At 42.8% G+C, this 21,151-nt stretch overlaps 1 protein-coding gene across 9 annotated transcripts in view; it reads right to left on the reverse strand.

Annotated features, from left to right (window-relative positions):
• Positions 1-20,827, reverse strand: part of spns1 (spinster homolog 1 (Drosophila)) — a 32,997-nt gene extending 12,170 nt beyond the window's left edge. The window contains exons 1-19 of one of the 9 annotated variants that reach the window (XM_036937986.1): positions 20,314-20,827; positions 19,988-20,072; positions 18,540-18,758; positions 16,759-16,961; positions 14,111-14,262; positions 13,912-13,978; positions 13,556-13,698; positions 13,131-13,283; positions 12,563-12,752; positions 11,470-11,535; positions 10,944-11,042; positions 10,070-10,238; positions 4,632-4,671; positions 4,382-4,413; positions 4,231-4,288; positions 4,093-4,142; positions 3,934-3,966; positions 1,974-2,016; positions 1,163-1,239 (exon numbers count right to left, since the gene is read on the reverse strand). In XM_036937986.1, coding sequence (XP_036793881.1) covers positions 1,163-1,239; positions 1,974-2,016; positions 3,934-3,966; positions 4,093-4,142; positions 4,231-4,288; positions 4,382-4,413; positions 4,632-4,671; positions 10,070-10,238; positions 10,944-11,042; positions 11,470-11,535; positions 12,563-12,752; positions 13,131-13,283; positions 13,556-13,698; positions 13,912-13,978; positions 14,111-14,262; positions 16,759-16,961; positions 18,540-18,750 — 1,786 coding nt within the window. In that variant the 5' untranslated portion in view covers positions 18,751-18,758; positions 19,988-20,072; positions 20,314-20,827. Of the gene's footprint in view, positions 1-1,162; positions 1,240-1,973; positions 2,017-3,933; positions 3,967-4,092; positions 4,143-4,230; positions 4,289-4,381; positions 4,414-4,631; positions 4,672-7,877; positions 9,280-9,781; positions 9,915-10,069; positions 10,239-10,943; positions 11,043-11,469; positions 11,536-12,562; positions 12,753-13,130; positions 13,284-13,555; positions 13,699-13,911; positions 13,979-14,110; positions 14,263-16,758; positions 16,962-18,539; positions 18,759-19,987; positions 20,251-20,313 lie in introns of those variants that run through there. The other 8 variants (XM_036937989.1, XM_036937988.1, XM_036937985.1 and 5 more) reach the window with 8 other exon arrangements.
• Between the last annotated feature and the right edge of the window lie 324 nt (positions 20,828-21,151).

Below are 21,151 nucleotides of genomic sequence, written 5' to 3' on the forward strand. Positions count from 1 at the left end.
ATAGCATGGGCCACACTCCAACATCATTTACAGATGAAGCACGTGTGTTTAGTGAGTCCGCCAGATCAGAGGCAGTCGGGATATTCTCTTGATAAGTGTGTGAATTGGACAATTTTCCTGTCATGTTAGGCATTCAAAATGTAACGAGTACTTTTGGGTGTCAGGGAAAATGTATGGAGTAAAAAGTGCATCATTTTATTTTGGAATGAAGTAAAAGTTGTCAAAAATATAAAATAGTAAAGTACAGATACCCCACAAAAAAACTTAAGTGGTACTTTAAAGTAATTTTACTTAAGTACTTTACACCACTGGTTATGTAACCATTACCCCAGCATGTCCGTTTTTTCCAGTGGACATTTCGGACGTTACCAAACTGCCCCTGTAATTATCCCCCCCCCCCCCTCCCCCCTCCCCCCTCCATTCAAAATTGACCATTATGACAGTAGTCTGAAGGCTCTGCTAGACATGAAGATATTTCACATCTAGGGATAGTTTAATACGGACCTAATGGCCTTCAGTTTGGAGAAAGTCTAAATATTAATGCATATCAATAAGGACCATGAACTGTAACCTATGCAGACATTTAATTACCGGACATATTTGGCAAATTATTAATCCATTGACAATATCATCCACTCCATCTTTCAAAAAGAGAAGTATGGCACTAGGAAAGTTGATATGTGACAAAACAGATCCTTCACCCCGTGGGCTACGTGCATAGCACTTTGTTGTAAGCATGAACTTGTTCCCCTGTTCTTACCCAAACTAGTTGCAGCACCTGTTAAAAACTCTGTAATATCCCTCAAAACACAGAGATGACCTGCGAGTCTGCCAAAAAACAGGACGTTTTTAGGGCTGGGACAATAAACTTCCTGCCAGGTAAAAATGACTGACATGGCAGATTCGGATGGGACTAAAATGACAGATTATTCGCACAGGACTAGTATTACTATAGAACGTCAGCTATGTAATCATTACCACAGAATGTCCGTTTTTCCAGTGGACTATTTGGACGGGATTAGTTACCAAATTACAGATGTGGTGATTTGTGCTCGTAATTATGTGCACATTACCTGAGCTCCCCCATTAAAATGTATCCCGTCCGAATAGGGCTATAGTAATGAGTCATTTTCAGTCATCTCTCCATCCTACGTTAACCTACCTGTGCTTCGGGAGCTTAGACATTGGTTGGAATGACGCAGAGACCCAGTCCCAGGAAGAACTGATGGTAACACCATTCTATAAAGGAGCGAGAGAGATGTTACACAAAACCCAAGAGACTCCAGTACTCTATAGCCACAGACAACAGTCTACACAGTAACAATTGCCACTTTTTTCCCAGGAAGTCCTGGAAATGCAAAGTGTAACATTCACAGTGAGGCACTGACATACAGTATACACAGAGTATAAAAAAAAACATTAAGAGCACTTGTTCCTTCCATGACACAGACTGACCAGGTGAATCCAGGAGAATTCCATGATTCCTTATTGATGTCACTTGTTAAATCCAATTCAAATCAGTGTAGATGAAGGGGAGAGACAGGTTAAAGAAGGATTTTTAAGCCTTGAGCCAACTGAGACATGGATTGTGTATGAGTGCCATTCAGAGGGTGAATGGGAAAGACAAAAGATTTAAGTGCCATTTCGAATGGGGTATGGTAGTAGGTGCCAGGCACACCTGTTTCTGTCAAGAACTGCAATGCTGCTGGGTTTTTCACACTCAACAGTTGTGTGATTCAAGAATGATCACCCACCCAAAGAACATCCAGACAACTTGACACAATCTGTGGGAAGCATTGGAGTCAACATGGGCCAGTATCCTTGTGGAACACTTTCAACACCTTGTAGAGTCCATGCCCCAAAGAATTGAGGCTCTTCTGAAGGAAAAGGGGGGGTTGCAACTCAATATATGGAAGGTCTTCCTAATGTTTGGTATACTCAGTGTAATTTGTTTAAATTAAATTAATACTCACAGGTAGCCTGATCCTTGTTCATAGCTGTCCTCGTTGACATACTCTATAGAACAGAGATAGGAGAGACACACACACACAGCTGTCAATCAGTCATGTCAGAGAATAAAGTGCCTTTGGAAAGTATTCAGACCCCTTGATTTTTTCCACATTTTGTGACATTACAGCCTTATTCTAAAATTGATTAAATATAAGAATATGCTCAGCAATCTACACACAGTACCCCATAAAGACAAAGGGAAAAAACAGGTTTATAGAAATTTTTGCAAATGTATTAAAAAAACAGAAATACCTTATTTGCATAAGTATTCAGTCCCTTTGCTATAAGACTCAAAATTGAGCACAGGTGCATCCTGTTTCCATTGATGTTTCTACATCTTGGAGTCCACCTGTGATAAATTCAATTGATTGGACATGATTTGGAAAGGCTCACACTTGTCTATATAAGGTCCCACAGTTCACAGTGCATGTCAGAGCAAAAACCAAGCCTTGAGGTCAAAGGAATTGTCCGTAGAGCTCCGAAACAGGATTGTGTCGAGGCACAGATCTGGGGAAGGGTACCAAAACATTTCTGTAGCATTGAAGGTCCCCAAGAACACAATGGCTTCAATCATTCTTAAATGGAAGAAGTTTGGAACCACCAAAAGGCTTCCTAGAGCTGGTCGCCCGGCCAAACTGAGCAATCAGGGGAAAAAGGTCTTGATCAGGGAGGTGACCTAGAACCCGATGGTCAATGACAGAGCTCTAGAGTTCCTCTGTGGAGATGGGAGAACCTTCCAGAATGACAACCATCTCTGCAGCATTCCACCAATCAGGCCACTCCTCAGTAAAAGGCACATGACAGGCCACTTGGAGTTTGCCAAAAGGACTCTCAAACCATGAAAAACAAAATTCCCTGGTCTGATGAAACCAAGATTGAACTCTTTGGCCTGAATGTTAAACGTCACGTCTGGAGAAAACCTGGCACCATTCCCTACGGTGAAGCATGGTGGTGGCAGCACCATTGTGTGGAGATGTTTTTCAGCGGCAGGGACTGGGAGACTAGCAGGATCTAGGCAAAGGTGAATGGAGCAAAGTACAGAGATCTTTGATGAAATCCTGCTCCAGAGCGCTCAGGACCTCAGACTGGGGGGGCGAAGGTTCACCTTCCAACAGGACAACGACCCTAAGCACACAGCCAAGACAACGCAGGAGTGGCTTCGGGACAAGTATCAATGTCCTTGAGTGGCCCTGCCAGAACCCGGATTTCAACCCAATCTAACATCTCTGAAGAGACCTGCAAATAGCTGTGCAGCAACACTCCCATCCAACCGGTCACAGCTTTGGAGGATCTGCAGAGAAGAATGGGAGAAACTCCCAAAATACAGGTGTGCCAAGCTTGTAGTGTCATACCAAAGAAGCCTCGAGGCTGTAATCGCTGCAAAAGGTGCTTCAACAAAGTACTGAGTAAAGGGTTGGAATACTTATTTAAATGCTTTTTAATTATGGGGTATTGTATGTAGATTGATGGGGGAAAAAAACTATTTAATCAATTTTAGAATAAGACTGAAAACTTAAAATGTGGAAAAAGTCAAGGGGTCTGAATACTTTCCGAAGGCACTGTATGAATGGTTTAATATCCAAATATCTGAATGAATGAGAGTAGGTGCACATGTAGGCAGGTACAGTAGCCTAGCAGTTAGAGCATTGGGCCCGTAACCAAAAGGTTGCTGGTTCAAACACCCAAGCCAACAAGGTGAAACATTTGTCGATATGCCCTTGAGCAAGACACTTAACCCTGGCTCCATATGGCTGACCATGTAAAACAATACATTTCACTGCACCTATTTTGGTGTATGTGACAATAAAAACACACAAGGAGCAATGTGCCATTTTTCAAAAACTTTTTCAGCAGTTACTCTACACACAAGTTTGAGGCGATCAGTGTTATTGAACATGGTAGGATATTTAACGTTCACATTACCATCTCTTGGACTCTCATAGCCGTCATTACTCTCTGCAAGAAAAAAAGCAAACTATTAAGAAGGAACTGAACTGTGACGTTAGAGAGAGCGGCGGAAGGAGGAAGAAAACAAGTGGAGAAAATAGACATCTGATGTAGAGGAAGAGCGAGACATCTCACCATTTTCAGTCGGTGTGACAGAGTTCGGTCTCAGAACCATCTGTGGTGAACTGTGGGATAGAAAGGCAGGTACATTTCACTTGACGGGTAATATGAGTCATTGTCATTGTGTGTGTGTGTGTGGGTGTAGTAGCTCACATGGGTGAAAGAAGGCTGGAAGGGGGAGCACCCCAGCTTGTGGCAGCAGAGGGGTTGTCTGAGGACGAAGATTCATCATCATCATCTATTTTTCTGAAGACGTTTCATGAAAAGATTTGGGTAGAACTTTAGTCATCACACACATACTCACATGGTGGGTGGGTCAAGCCAAATCCTAGGGTGCTGAGTGGGGAAGAAATCAGAGCGTTGGTAGAGGTTTGTACATGCACGGATATCAATTGGAGATTTGTGCAAACATTCAGGCGCACTTCTGGTTCTCTCATCTGGTATACTTACACAGTGCACCGGACATATATTACAAGTGCCACACAAACTTTTGAATATTTGGTTTCATTTTTATTAATAGGCACTGAATCGTTGTTTAATGAAAAAGTGCTTACTGCTGAGTGTAATCCTCACTGTAATGCTGCTGAATGGACGCTGAGGAGAAATAAAATGAAATTCGTTAATAAATGAGTTTTTTTAAAGGTCTAATTATTGACATTTAACCTTTTTTTTACCAGTTACGCTGACTGAGAAGAACACTTTCATTTACAGCGACAACATTTACTACATAGAGCCCAATTTAATTCAATAAAACTTTATTGATTCCCTCAAAAAAGGTACAGTAACAAAGCCTTGGTATTACTAGGCAGGTTGTGTCTTCTGCAGCTGAGACACAGGCCAGTCAACAGGATGAGTGACAAGGCGACCGCTCCACTCAGCAGCAACGCATACAGCTGCACAGACACCTCCATCACTGTCTGCAGGAATAACACACAAACTCATCCAGTTAGATGACACTTTTGACATGACACTATTAAAGCATTATTATGCTGTCTTCTCTGACCTAGTTTAAGACTAGTCTTGGAATAAGAAGCAAGTTAAATGGAGATTCTCAATTTAAAAGTGTTTTTTGTTTTGTGTGTGCAAGACAAAATAATGGCCCCTAACGTTAAAACATTTTTGAAAAATATCACCTCTGAATAGGAATGTGGTTGTCATTGTTAAATCATCATGTCATTTTCCTTCCTTGTGGTTTTTCATTCTCCATTTCACACCGTCTCTAACTTTCTGGCTAACCATCACTATCAGCGGTTCAGTTCAGCTTCCTAACGCCAGGAAATGGATTTCCTGCATTTTTAAACAGTTAGACAATACCAGCACACTCTTAACACACTGTATGTGTAAATCACACACCTTTCTGTATGTCACATAATATCTACAGTACCGTGGCACATAAAACTCCATGCAAAACTGACACATTAAATAAGACTACCTCAAGAGCAGACACGACTACAATGACACTACGGTGTGGTACCATAGGGCTGGCATTTACTCATTTGCAGAACCTTGCTCCCTCCAAACCTTTTAATAGGTAGTGAGTTGAACTCAAAAGGGCCCATCAGTGACAAATGGTGTCTATTTTGTGTCACGACACTCCTCCTGGAGAGAGCCATGAGGAGGGTGATTTTTCTGCCAAATTCAGACTGGTCTAGATTTGAGAGAGAGAGAGGGGGGGAGCAAGGGACAGCTTATCTGAACGGCTAGCTCAGACCCAGTTAGGTGGTAAAGTACAGAGCTGCTGAACCTGAGGAGTTCAGAAAACCTGGGCCCTGTGCAGGTGGCCATGACGTTGAAGAACATTCAGATTCAGTCATAAAGTAATTTATATCTATAACATTGTGAACATGTCTCCATTCTGAATTCATAGTGGGTTAATCAACATTGTTGAGTACCAGGGATGGGGTCAATTCTAGTCAATTCCAGAAGTACACTGAAACTCCAATACTTTTCAATGCTTTTCACTGGGGAAAATGTGGAATTGGGTTTACTTTCTGGTTGACCCCAACTCAGGTGAATAAATCAACAAGTTACTTCTTCACTTCTAGCTTATTCTCTACTAACCTAGAGGTTAAGAAACTAGGCATAAAGTAGGAGTCAATCAGTGGAGGGAGTTCTTACCAGCACGTGTTGTGTAGATTTCTAATAGAGCGTTAGGTCGTAGGTTGCTGATGATCTGCCAGGTGGTCAATGAAACTGGTTCTAAACCGGAGGTCGAGTTCCGGGCCGAGTTGACCCCAATCCAATCCCCAGACCAGCTCAGTCGTCAGCTACACTGAGATGCGCCATTTTGGATGCATCTGATCTTCTGTCTGTTGCTCGAATCCCTATCCTACCACATGCAACTCTTCCTATCTGTTCTTTTTGTTCACTCGAGTTTTCCCTCCCTTTCAGTTAACTGTAAGGAACCTTGACTGTAGCAGCTTGACTTCGGTGCCTTCCTTGATGCACCTTTTGGTCTGCATGACCTGTTCAGTCGCCTCCTCCTTCCCTTCCTCCCTCACTCTTCTCATCAACTCTCCTACCCTGCTGTCATCTCAGCCTCCCCCAATGTATCTTTTTTCTAGCATTCTCACAATGTTGTTTCAGATCACCTCTCCCCACCACCGTACTTCTGATCTTATCGCCTCCTTCTCGCTACCTTTCTTGGAGAGACCTGAAAGGCACATTCAAATACAGGGACTGACAAATGTTCAGTTCATGGTTCAAAAGATGTACCATCCTATAGATCTAAATCAAAATCCTACGACGGGGTACCCCAAGGGTCTGTATTTGGACCAATGTTTATGCTGTAGAGGGAACTGTGAGAACAGTATAAGAAGTGGCCAATATTCAGACGCTTGGCTATTATTTGGTCCATGCGAGTCAATAATCAGTTACAGTCAACTAATACTTGAGCTGTCAGTAATTATGCATTATTTTTGAGTCAGGGATGTAGAATCTGAAAGTCAACTCAAATGTCAGTTAGATAAAGTGTATGACAGACATGGAATGGCAAACCATGACAGGTGCCTCCTATAGCACTGTGTGTGTTTCCATCTTCATCAGTGTAGTCAATATTATTCATTTTAGGGGAAATGTTTCCACCACTATAGATGCTCCTCTAGCAGACCGCCATCAGAAAAGCTGGTTGGCATGGCACCCACACTTATAAAATGGCTGCCGGGTGCCTCTGTGGTAGCGTTTAGTGTTACCATCCTGGTTTAACTGCCAGAGCCACTGAGAAGACGCTAGTTCTCAGAAGAACTCAGAAATGTCGAACTGCTCTGGACACACAGTTTCACAGCAGCGTAACGATTGAATAGTGTGAACGTTGCACAAGCGACTTGCTTTACCTCGCTCCCCCTCCCCCCAGGAAACCACACCAACAGAAGGAAGCCGTGAGCTCCTCTCTCACTCTCCAGCAAAGAGAGAGACTGTAGAGAACTGAAAAAAACAAGGGAGGAGGAATTCCTGAATAAGTGAGAGAGGTCAGAGGAGACAAGAGAGGGAAAGGTGTAGAAAGGCTGAATGTTACAGGTTACAGCTGCACTTGGTGTATTTGTGCAGCAGAGTATACAACCCTTCATTAAAGCGTGGCTATGGGCTTACAGGATCCAAGCTTCAAAGACACACATTTATCACCTCTGCAAAGCACTAAGTGACATCTGCGCAGATACATAGCGAAATCATTCCAGGAGTCATCTCATCAACGGTTCATTCTCATCGTTTAATGTTTCAACGAAAGGTTACATCAAATTAAATTCAGGTTAAAAACTAGCAACTTTAACTAATTATTTGAAGGATTCACTTTCCAAAATACCCCTTCTTTTTTAAAGAACGTAACAATCGCCTTCATTAAAAAAAGGATATTCATTTTCCTCAGACAACTAAGAAATGTACACTCTGTAATAGACCTGATTTCATCTCCTGGTCGTTGTGACATCAGTGCCTCTATAGGAGGTCACAAAAACCCAAAGTGCACCTGACCTCCCAAGATCATTCCATAAAAACACCAGTAATTACTAATAAAAAATTAAATAATAATAACATTTAAAAAAAAAGGTATTAAACCATAGATTACCTTCTGGACCTGTCTGAAACATACATTTGTCCCTCCACCACGTTCTAGGTCGCTGAGGGACAAATCTAGTGTTATTATTATTATTATTATTATAATATACCAAACGGGTTTAAAAACAGAACAAGCATGATTAGGCTTAATCTGTTAAAAATGCAACAACTGATCAGTGGGTTTGAAGTCCAATGTGGGTACCACTGGCCTGTGCCTGCAAACTCCCTTTTCTCAGTCTGATACTGTATGTAGTTACACTGAACGGACAAGCATCATATTTACAGTCTTAGTTTGTTGACGGGAGGATGACAGCACTGGTTGGAATGGCTTTGAAATGGGCCGGGCGTAGTTATTCCGTGGCCAATCAGAGCTCTGTGGTTCAGACCCAAGCAATAAGCACAGCAGCAGTAGTGATGTAGTGGTTACCACTCAGAGCGCTCGGTGAAAAATCTCCTGGCGGTTTTCCAGAGGTCTCTACCGTCGAGATATAGTCCCTGTGGAGTAAAGGATGAGTGTCTAAGAGTGACAACCCTATCTGTGACCCTGTGACACATTGGCTTCAACAGGACATATAACGGGGGTGCACGCATCAGAACGCAAAAAAAGGCTTTTCTGCTTCCTTCTTTCCCTCAGGTAAAGAAGTTGCTTCACCTCTAAAGCTCCCTCTTTCTTCTATCTGGTCACCTCTTCCAGCCACAGAGGTTAGCCTTCCATTGATGTGGCTCTTTGACTTCCTGTTTACTAGTCTGCATACATCTCTCATAAGTCACTATGTCTCATATTGTCATGCCAATATGTGACGCCAATCAGAAGTGGAATATCTTGTTGGTGACTACAAAAAACACCAGGAAATTATGAGCGGAAGGTTTGGCAGCTCTGACTGCCATGTTCCTCAGCAGATAAAGGTATTAAAAACCATATCACATCAAATGTTACAAATAATAAATAAAAGTCTCTGCATAGGGCATTGTCCAATCAGAGACCCTAGTCGTAAAACCACTGCTGCACGATTGGTCACAAATAGGGACCAATCAGGGTGCAGCATCTTCCACAGGAGCCTCCAAAGCCCCTTTTATCTCCTCAAATCAAAACACTGGACACTGGCACCCTCGTGGACCTGCCGCTCTTGGGTACAACAATTGGTTCATCATCTGTCAAGGAAAGAACATGCAGTACAATTATGGCATTGTATATTGATTATCAAGATGAGCAGAATGTGCCCTGGCAGTTTCTTGTAACTGTTGCTAGCCTCTCTCTGCTAACATCACGTGGTCTGTAGACTCATCACGACCGGTCTCATCTTTGGTTGCTCTCAACTATTGTTAGTCTCTCATTGCTCACTCTCACATATCTGTAGTTAGCAGGAGCAACAGTGTTGGGCCAGCAGCATTAGTACCCTGCATCCCACTGCAGGCTTGCCTCTGAAGCTAAGCGGGGTTAGCCCTGGTCGGCCCTGTTATGGGAGACCAGATGCTGCTGGGAGTGGTGTTGGCAGGCCAGTAGGAGGCACACTTTCCTCTGGTCTAAAAAATATATATAATGCCCTAGGGCAGTGATTGGGGACATTGCCCTACGTAGGGTGTCGTCTTTCAGATGGGACACTAAATGGGTGTCCTGACTCCCTGTGGTCAGTAAAGATCCCATGGTACTTACTGTAGGGGTAGGGTTGTAAACCCTGGTGTCCTGGCTAAATTCCCAATCTGGACCTCATACAATCATGGCCACCAAATCATTCCCAGCTTTCAATTGGCTTATTCATCCCCTAGAACTATTCCCCAGGTCATTGCTGTAAATGAAAAGGTGTTCTCAGTCAACTTACCTGATAAAATAAGAGATTGTTTTTTTTGAAAGGCCCCTCATTGAATTTGACTACTTTGCATGCATTCATGGCTTCACCAGAGGCTCATGCGCAAAAACGTAGCTCCAAGTTTAGCCTCTCACCTGTGGGTGCGTAGTTTGTGGCACGTTGGCGGTCCTTCTCGATGAAGAGGGCGGTAGCCAGGAAGAAAGCCCCGCCCCCAACTGCCACAAAAGAGCAGGTGAGGAGGGAGAGCTGCAGGGAGCGGAACTGCCATAGGTACGAGTCAGTCTGCTTCAGAGAGTCTGACACCTGATGGATGGATGGAGGGAGGAAGAGATGTTACACAGTAAATTAGGATCGTACTCTGTTTCTTTAGACAAGTGTGTGTGTATCAAATGTGTAGGTATGCACGTGTGTGTGTGTGTGTGTGTATGTATATATCTCCTTTCAAAAGTTTGGGGTCACTTAGAAATGTCCTTGTTTTTGAAAGAAAAGCTAATCGTTTGTCAATTAAAATAACATCAAATTGATCAGAAATACAGTGTAGACATTGTTAATGTTGTAAATGACTATTGTAGCTGGAAACGTCAGATTTTTTATGGAATATATACATAGGCCCATTATCAGCAACCATCACTCCTGTGTTCCAATGGCACGTTGTGTTAGCTAATCCAAGTTTATTATTTTAAAAAGGCTAATTGATCATTAGAAAACCCATTTGCAATTATGTTAGCATAGCTGAAAACTGTTGTGCTGATTAAAGAAGCAATAAAACTGGCCTTCTTTAGACTAGTTGAGTATCTGGAGCATCAGCATTTGTGGGTTCGATTACAGGCTCAAAACTGCCAGAAACAAAGAACTTTCTTCTGAAACTCGTCAGTCTATTCTTGTTCTGAGAAATGAAGGCTATTCAATGCGAGAAATTGACAAGAAACTGAAGATCTGGTACAACGCTGTGTACTCCCCAGCTTTTGAACGGTAGTATGTGTGTGTGATAACAATCACGACACATACCACGCCTATGAGATAAGGACTCCCAGCATCTCCAAGCAGGTGAGAGAGAACGATCTGGAAGGCCTCAGCCGTGGAGCGACGCGTGGGGACCACCACGTACTGAGAAAGATGGAGGAAGAGTGGGGGGGGAGATAGAGGGGAGGTAGAAGATAATTAGCAAACGTTTTTTCATACCTTATAAAATCGGGCACAATACAAAAGTAACCTTGAGGTTGAAAGGTCAAACACGTGCACTAAAAGAGTTACACTGTCTTGGCATGATCTAAATTCCTCAACAGAAACCGATTCCATATTATCCAGCTAGGACACATTTTTGTTATAGCCCCGGACAAGCACACCAGGTGAGTTTTGTCTGGGGCTTCAACAAAAATGTGTACTGTTGGGGGTACTCGAGGACTGGAGCTGGGAAACACGGCTCTATACTGATCACACTAATTTGACGAGAAACATCTGTAAATGGACATTGATTGAATAGGGCACAACCACCTTGCGTTTAGATAGGGGATTGTTATGCATCTGAACTCACCAACAGGATGTCCGCTACGATGGCCCAGTTCATAGACAGGAAGGTCTCTCCCAGGAAGATAAACACCTGATCACACACACAAAAAAAAATGGTTAGACCACCATTACTATTGGGATACAACGGCAACAGAAAGGAAAGCATGCGCACGTGTGTGTGTGTGTGTGTGAGAGAAAGACAAGGGCTGTGTCCAAAATCTGTCTTACTAAAACTGCATACTGTGTACTAATCATACTACATTCTATTTACGTCCTGTTCAGTAAAATCGAATGCCGATAGCAACACATGCTCCCAAGTGGCGCTGTGGTCTGAGGCACTGCATCTCAGTGCTAGAGGCATCACTACAGACCCTGGTTCGATCCCGGGCTGTATCACAACCGTCCGTGATCGGGAGTCCCATAGGGCGGTGCACAATTGGACCAGCGTTGTCCGGGTCAGGGGAGGGTTTGGCGGGGGTAGGCCGTCATTGTAAATAAGAATTGATTACCGCCATTTGTTTATTTTGGCACTATATCTGAGTATCAGCTGTTGTCAAACACTAGCGATTCTCTCCCTCAATATTGTGTCGCAAATTCTACTAGACGAAAAGCCGAAATGAGTATAACACCCCTGACGTTTAAACCAAACTAGATTTTTCTAAATTTCACCTACTATTAAAACATTCTATCTAAGCACATGGTCATTTCCAGATAAAAGGACCAACAAGAAGTTCCTAGGAGCATATCAGATTAGGTGTCCAAATGAAAGCTAATTGTCTGAGAAAGTAAAGCATGTATACTGAACAGAAATATAAACGCAACATTTAAAATGTGCTTGTCCCATGTTTCATCAGCTGAAATAAAAGATCCCAGAAATGTTCCCGACGTGCAAAAAGCGTATCTCTCTCAAATTTGGTGCACAAATGTGTTTACATAGTTGTTAATGAGCATTTCTCCTTTGCCTAGATAATCCACCCACCTGACTGGTGTGGCATATGAATAAGCTGAATAAACAGCATGCTCATTACACCTTGTACTGGGGACAATAAAAGGCCTACTATTGAGAACGCAAGTATTCAGACACGGCCACACAGAGAGAGAGATGGGTGTTGACTTACGTATGTGGCGATGGGGCTGGCCTGAGCGAAGACGATGGCGAGGTAGAGGAAGGGAGCTGAGAGGAGGAGTCCTAGAGCACACACCAGGGGGTCAGCCCTCGGCGTCCTCAACCTCAGTCTCCTACTGACCTCTGCACCACTGGCCACGCCCAGGATCCCCGACACGACTGTGATGATGCCAAAGTACAGGCTGGGAAGGGAGAGAAGGTTCATAACAGTTCATTCCACGGGAGACATTTGTTTACCCTTGCTGACTCATCTGTGTGTTTTTTTTTGAGAGAGGTTTTGACAATTTCCTGATAAACTGGACTCCTTTTAAGGCAAAAGTTTGATGTCTATTCTCTACTGCTGCTCTCTATTCACTGACTCCTACGGTCATCTCAAGCCGTTGAGGTTATCAGGAGTCGAGTGTAGTAGTGGCAACGATGTTGTGATGATTCAATCTTATCCTGTGATCCTGATGATACCTTAACACTGATTATAAAGTGTCATTGTTCAGCGTCTACTTCCTGTGTGTCACCTGTTGGATGTCGGTGTGTGTGTTACCTATCAGATGTCTGTGTGTTACCTGTCGGAGGTGTCGCATGGCCCCTTAACGCAGGGGGGCCTCCCTTCGGTGAAGACCGCAGCTCTGAAGAGGAAGGCCGGGGCCCAGAGTGCCAAGGAGCCAGTCACAAAGGCCACAGCCGTGAAGCCAAACGTAGACAGCACAAAGCTGGGGCTGCACACAGACACACACAAAGATATTGGTTTGATAACTATTCTATAGGACCAAAGATGCATTAGAATTGTGAAATGAATAAAGAGCTATAGAGATATGGTCAAAACATAGTGGACTGTTATAGGGAACATGGGTGTCATTTCAGACTCAACTCCAGTCAAAAGTAGAGCACAATATAAAAAATAGGATGTGATATGATACTCAGCTCTGGTCAAAAGTAGTGCTCTACAGAGAGATATCATTTGACACTGGGCTTGCGATGGCGGACATACTTCCTGCAAAGAGCCTTCATGTCACCCAGCCAGCTGGTCCTTTGGAGTGTGTGCTCCGGTCGGGCCTCGATAGCACCCCTCTTTGGCTCTTTCACCACGAACAGCAGCAACACCACCGCTACCAGTCCTAATGCAGGAGTCACCTGGGTGGGGGAACACCATTTTAAATGGCATAATTGATGTAACTAAAACATGGACACATTGAATTTAAGAGTCAGATGAAAGGTACCACCATGCTTTTATGCATGTTTGTATTACAGTGTATTATTCCCTTTATGGTTGAGAGTGCATGTATTTCGAGTAACTTTTGTGTTGAGAGGTATAATATCCAAAAGCTGAGGGATTAGTTAACTCACCCGCAGGGCCCAATGCCAGTCCCCTGCCAAGTCATCAACCTTTGACCCCACGATGTAGCCCAGACCACTGAGGAAGGAAGGACAATGGAACAAACATTCACCACACATTTCACTCCTCCTATCACATAAGCCAAGACAGATAACAAAGATGGACACAGATGTATTCATTACTATGTTCTATTATGTTCTATGACCTCACCTGCCCACTGGAATGGCGAAATAGAAGACAGAGAGCATCTGCGTCCTCCTCTCCTTGATGTACAGGTCAGCGATGATGGTTGGGGCGATAGTGGAGTAACTGGCCTCCCCAACCCCCACCAGGCCACGCGTCAACAACAGGAGCCAGAAATACTGACAGGAGGAATGTGGCAGAGGAGGAAGGAGAGAGGGGAAGAAAGAGGGTAGGAGAGAGGGGGAAGAAAATAACATGCCTTCAGGTTAAGATTTAACTTTAATTTAAAATTAGGGGACCATATTGAGACCAGGGTCTCATTTTCAATGGTGCCCTGAGGACAACACATTCAACACAAACATAAAAAATATTAAAAAATGTAAAATAAAATGCAGGTACATTTTTCAACAACACAATACATATTGCTTTCTCTCCCCAATTTCTTGATATCCAATTGTGATCTTGTCTTATCACTGCAACTCCCAAAAGGGCTCGGGAGAGGCGAAGGTTGAGTCCTCTGAAACATGACCCGCCAAACCACGCTTCTTAACACCCACCCACTTAACCCGGAGGCCAGCAGTACCAATGTGTCGGAGGAAACACCATTCAACTGGACTAAAAGTGGAAGTCAGCCTGCAGGCGCCCAGCCCACCACAAGGAGTCGCTAGAGCGCGATGAGCAAAGTAAAGACCCCCAGGCCAAACTCTCCCCTAGCCCAGACGACGCTGGGCCAATTGTGGGCGAACTATGGGACTCACGGTCATGGCCGGTTCTGACACAGCCTGGGATCGAACCCGGGTCTGTAGTGATGCCTTAAACATTGTGTTGCAGTGCCTTAGACCACTGCTCCATTTTTTACATTTAAAAATGGCATTCCTATTTAACATATTCAACATTAAACTCAAACTGCCACCAGGGAATCAAGATGCAGGTTATTCAAAAAAATGGGCAGCATTAAAACTGAAGACGAATTTACATAATTCGGTGGAGACGGGAGCTTTAAAATGTACTCAAGCTTTACTCTAGCTCACATCTCTTCACACAAGGAGACAGACAAACAGGCAGACCGAGAGAGCTTAGGAGTTGCCACACACACACGGATAGTTTGATGCCAATTCATATACACTGTATGAGAACCAGGGCTTTGGAACTAGAGGTCTTCACAAGTCCAAAAAGTTGGATTCGTCCCGAAATGGATCCGTGGCTTTCCCACCCGACCAAATAAGCATACATTTTTTTTACAAAAATGGAGACCCCTTCCGAATGGACCAAAGGTCAATCGGAGCCATTCTGAAAAGTACTGAGGAAAACAGACCCATGCTGGTTCGGATCCGAGAGAAAGAAATCTCCAACTGGGCGCTGCCAGCACCATCAATAAACAAGCAATATTGGCCAAACCATCCACAGTTACATGTCCTTAAACTGCCTAAAACAAATTACAAACAAACAATTTGTTGTGTTTCGACATATTCCAAACTTTATAGTCCATTATTTTTTACTTTCCTAAAACAATAGTTGTCTACCTCACGGGTCAGAGATTTGAGCAATCGATGCATCTGGCCATTGCATGCATATAGACCTAGGTGTTCACAGTACTATATATATTTAAAAATATGAATATATATTATTTAAAGGACCCAAGCTTAGGCTTAGCCCTAGAGACCGGGAGAAAGAGAGATTTGCCAGTACTTGTCAAATGGCTACAACTCCCTATACAGATATAGGCGTACAGGAGGCTAATTCGTTCATGTTCAATCCGAATCTATTTTATAGAATTATTACATTATTCGATTATAGGAGTAACTCTGGAAGACCTAAAACATTCCTCATCTCAAGGTCAACTGTCAGTCAGAGTGTCTGTGCGCACTGCCTTCATAGGCCTGCTGTAGCTAAGCCTAATAATAGCCATACCACACCTTCACAAAAGGTGCTTAACTTTATTAGGGTAATATCAAAAGTAAGTTAAGTCGCTGTTTATAGGGAAAATACGAACAGGTTATTATTTTGTGGCATTCAATGAATTACCAACAAAAGGCGATCGCCTACCTATTGTAGGCTACCGTCTACCTCTCTGGCTCTCCCTTTCTCTCAGCAGCAGGTGCACGTGCGCGCAAGGAGTAGGCGCGAATTAATCTGTAGGCTATGAAAGACATCTCGACCAGCTACAATGTTATTTATTGCCATTTCAACAACAAAAAAATACAAAATTAAATCGGAAACCCTGGTGTGTATAGCCAACCTGCCCCTCGGAAGCATAGTCTAACTGACGTTACAAGGGTAATCAGGAAATTAGGGAGAGATCTAAAAAAAAATGGAAGGATTTTTTTTTTTTAAAGAAGAGATTTTTAATAAGAGAATAATGGAGTAACGTTAACCTTTTCAATGCTAGTTAAGGATACTATAGGTCACATTTCACATTGGATTTATTAACTACAACAAGGTAAGACGTGTTTTTATTTCTAATTTCTGGTGCTGCTCTGCAAAAAAAAAAAAAAAAGCTACGGAAAGGAATGATATAAACCGTAACTTTTTTAGGGTTCAACCCGGTTTTATTTTGCTGGTCGGAAGAGTGGATCGGAACCCAAAATATAATGATTCTGTTCAGAACTAAACGATTGGGAAATCATTTTGGCTCCAACCCTAGCTGAAAATGATAGTTAGGAAGTGTCCCTCACTTCTTTGGGCGTGTAGGAGCTGGCGAGTGTCACGATGGACCAGAAGCTTATGCCCACACTCATGATCATCTTCCTGTTGTACCGGTCACCCAGGTAACCAAAGACAGGAGCCAGGAACATGTAGCTGCAGATGAAGACTGTTTGGAGCAGCCCTGACTTCCCATCATTGATCCCAAAGTACTGCTCAATATCAGGCAGAACACCTAAACAAGACAGAGACAAAGCTGTGTTTTACGGCATATGAGAAATGACTTATCCAAATAATATCTTGTGGTTATGACAACATGCTTTTTAGGAGTGGCATACGCTTCCGTAGCAAACAGATTCATGATTGTTCTTTGTGTGAAATTATCATAATATACACACGACCGTTCAAATGTTTGGGGTCACTTGGCACATTTTTTGTCCATTAAAATAACATCAAATTGATCAGAAATATAGTGTAGACATTGTTAATGTTGTAAATGGCTATTGTAGCTGGAAACGGCTGGTTTTTAATGGAATATCTACATAGGCGTACAGAGGCCCATTATCAGCAACCATCACTCCTGTGTTCCAGTGGCACGTTGTATTAGCTAATCCAAGTTTATCATTTTAAAAGGCTAATTGATCATTAGAAAACCCTTTTGCAATTATGTTAGCACAGCTGAAAATTGTTGTTTTAATTAGAAGCATAAAACTGGCCTTCTTTAGACTAGTTGAGTATCTGGAGCATCAGCATTTGTGGGTTCAATTACAAGCTTAAAATGGCTAGAAACAAAGAACTTTCTTCTGAAACTCGTCAGTCTATTCTTGTGCTGAGAATTTAAGGCTATTCCACGTGAGACATTGTCAAGAAACTGAAGATCTGATACAACTGTGTACTAGTCCCTTCACAGAACAGCGCAAACTGGCTCTAACCAGAATAGAAAGAGGAGTGGGAGGCCCTGGTGCAAAACCGAGCAAGAGGACAAGTATATTAAAGTGTCTAGTTTGAGAAACAGACGCCTCACAAGTCCTTTACTATTAGCTTCATTAAATAGTACCCTTCAAAACACTAGTCTCAACGTCAACAGTGAAGAGGCGACTCCGGGATGCTGGCCTTCTAGGCAGAGTTCCTCTGTCCAGTGTCTGTGTTCTTTTGCCCATCTTAATCTTTTATTTTTATTGGCCAGTCTGATATATGTATTTTTCTTTGCAACTCTGCCTAAACCTCACCCTGTAAAGTTTCAACTGAAATTGTCCAAGATGAATTAGCTAGCTAGCTTTATAAACAGTGCAGACAATTCCATTCGGGCTAGCTAGATGAATTATATAGCCAACATTTATATTGATGCTATTTACAATAACCAGAGTGAAACCATGACGTATGACAGGATTGGATGTTGTATGCAATTTCAATGTTTGAGTTGCTTTGTGTGTCAGCAAATTTGTTTGAGATAATCTCACTGCAACACTGCTTGGCGTTAGGCGTTTTCAAAAGAACCGCCAGTCAAGGTGAGCTCCCCCGCCTACAGCCTACTAGCTCCCCGCCCACTCAGTCTATCAGACTTCCTTGTAGTTTGACATGAGAGAAAAACTACTTAAAAAAATAATAATAATAATCAAATCTGGGAAAAAATATTATGACTGATGTTTAAGTCACACATAAGGCTATTTTACATGGGAATCAGATTGACTGTTTGGGGGCTTTAAGGTGAGGATCTATTTCTAAACACTTATGATATGTAGCTCCCCTTTAAAGAAATGTTAGGTGAGCGTTGGGTTAGGTAAATGTTGGTGTAACGTTAGATTGTCAATACCAGCCACAGTGAACCTGTCCATGTAGTTGAGCAGGTTGATGAAACACAGGACAATAACGGTGAACACCGCTCTCAAGCTGGACACTCCGCTGGCTGGCTCTTCTTCTTCCCGGCGCTGGCTAGGCCCCGCACCAGGCTCTTCTGAACCCTCTGCCTCGCTGTCATCAGAGAAGAAGGGCGTGGTGTCCGAGGTGGGGTCGGCTAGAGACATCACAGCTGCTGGAGAGATCAAGGAAGGAAACAGAATGATGAGGAGGAAGTCATGTGCAAAGAGTTCTGGCAAAAACAAAGGAGAGGGAAAATAAGAGGAAAAAAAACAAAATGAATGGCAGACACACAAATTGCATTTCAAAAGTGTGTCATTGTAAAACCAAAGCTAATGTGAGTGGTGTGGTTGTGTTATTTGGCTAAAGGGAAAGTGATGTAATTTAGAGCCAGGGGAACAAGACAGTCAGAGATAATGTGGGAGAAGGAGGGAGTATAGCGATGTAGTCTTGTGATGTACGTCAACGAAACTAGCTTACTGTCATGTGAACATGGACAGCACGTGTCTGAATGTGCGTGTGTGTGCATTTGTATCAGGAAGAATGGACTCTTTTTTTAGAACGAGTACATGAGGAAACCCAGGTAATGAAAGATACCATTGATAGAACCATGAGTTACGACTTGAGTCTGGTTTCTGTATGGTTTTCCCCATTTCCTCAAGTGTTTTTTAACATCAGACAAAGACGAACTCCAGCTGGTCACCAGACTGTCGGGTCAAGTTGTGCTGACAGGCAGGCTAATACACGAACATTCTCTTCAAAACAACAAGCTAAACTGTGCATAATTAACCACAAAACTATGTCTAGGGTAGAGGGTTAAAATGCATCGTCTGTTTACAGATGGCTAAATAAAATACTTAGCAAGTTAAACTAGATAATATCACAGGCTGTTTACACGCACACACACACACACACACACACAGTGATTGCAAGAAATCATGGATGTTCTTTCAACTATGGTTGACTATATTAATTGGATCTAGTTTGAGCAGGGTTCCATTGTCTTTGTAAGGTTGCAGAAGTAGACATTATGTAGTTAACGTTAGTTAAGTTAGCTGGCTATCGTTACGTGATTGCTGGACAGCAAATTATGTAGCTAGCTATTCCGACCCTATAGTCATGGGACGTTGATTGGTTAGCTTGTTGCTAGCAACCAGTGGCACCGTAAACAATTACCAATCGCTTTGTTAGCTGGCCAGCTAGCTACAAAACTAAAGCTACCTAACATATTTGGTCATTCATCAATGTCAGTACGTTAGCAAGCTAGTTAATAATATGTAACAACTGTATTCCCTAACTAGCAGCCCAGTAGTGTAATCATACCGACTCTCGTATACTTTGTAACATATGCCCATAATAGCTTTGTGGCTGTGTGAGTCAAAGCTACTTTTTGTCATTGTTTACCTGGTCAACGCAGTGATGAGTCGGGATTGATGCGTCTTCGCGAATTTATATCTGTCTCGGGTACTGTGTTGATGTCAGATCTGCTCTGGGGATTTATAACACACCAGCGTCAACACTTCTGAAAAATTGGTCGGACGAAGGTAAACCGCTGTTTTTGTGAGGCGCAACTAGGCACTCTTAATCATCGCGGCGCAGCCATGTTGAAATTGTATCCAACTTCCGCCCCTTACTCACATGACTTATTACAACACCACCTCCCTTGGAAATCGACCAACAATGAAACTGATACCAGACTGAACACTAAATAGATAGCAAAACCAAAATACCTTTCATTGGCAAATAGTAAAAGTAAATAGTTGAATAATACATCCACAAAGAAATAACCAGTGGAGGCAGCAACAGGAAGGTAGAGGGGGGCCAGGGAGATTGGGCCAGGTATGTCCAGGTGTCGGGCCAGGTATGTCCAGGTGTCAGGCCAGGGTGTCATCAGTCACGGTCCAACGCTTCGATCACACCGACAGTCTCAGGTCCTCCGGAAAGGGAGAAAGAGTAAAGATGCGGGTTAGTGAGAGCATGGCTAAGACCATAGTACACCACATGCACTGGGGTTAGAGAATAATCAATAGTGTTGATCTGGACACAGGATCATCTGACCAACACACACAAACAACCTCGCTGTGATACTGTAGGCCTACTTATGTTACTTCAATGAGTCAATTCAGGTAGCATTCAATGTATTGCATTTGTGTTAACCATGGCAACCAGCATTGTAAATAAAGAGATGTGCAGAAAGATAATCAGCCTCGTGTCTGTGGATCCTTTCCCCTTAATGTACGTTCATGTCAGCCAGGCCCAGCTTTTTAAAGATACAGCATTTATTTAAAGCTCTCGTTGAGTCTATTGCTTCAGTCCTGGTTTCGTTTTCACTTATTATTACCTGGTAAATAAGCAACCATGCTGGGTAACCACAAGGAGAATAAAAGGCTAGGAAAAAGTCCATGTCAGCCAAGCCCATCTTTTTAAAGAAACACAATTTATTTCCATCTTTATTTGAGCAAAATAAGTTTTGTTGCGATCACAAGAAAATCTTAACAATTCAGGTAAAGAGCGGCAGTCAGGCAGACAAATCTGAATTTTTGATCACAAAGTGAGAACAATTAGTTT

This window comes from Oncorhynchus mykiss, chromosome 12 (assembly GCF_013265735.2).
Source record: "Oncorhynchus mykiss isolate Arlee chromosome 12, USDA_OmykA_1.1, whole genome shotgun sequence".
NCBI classification, from domain to species: Eukaryota; Metazoa; Chordata; class Actinopteri; order Salmoniformes; family Salmonidae; genus Oncorhynchus; species Oncorhynchus mykiss.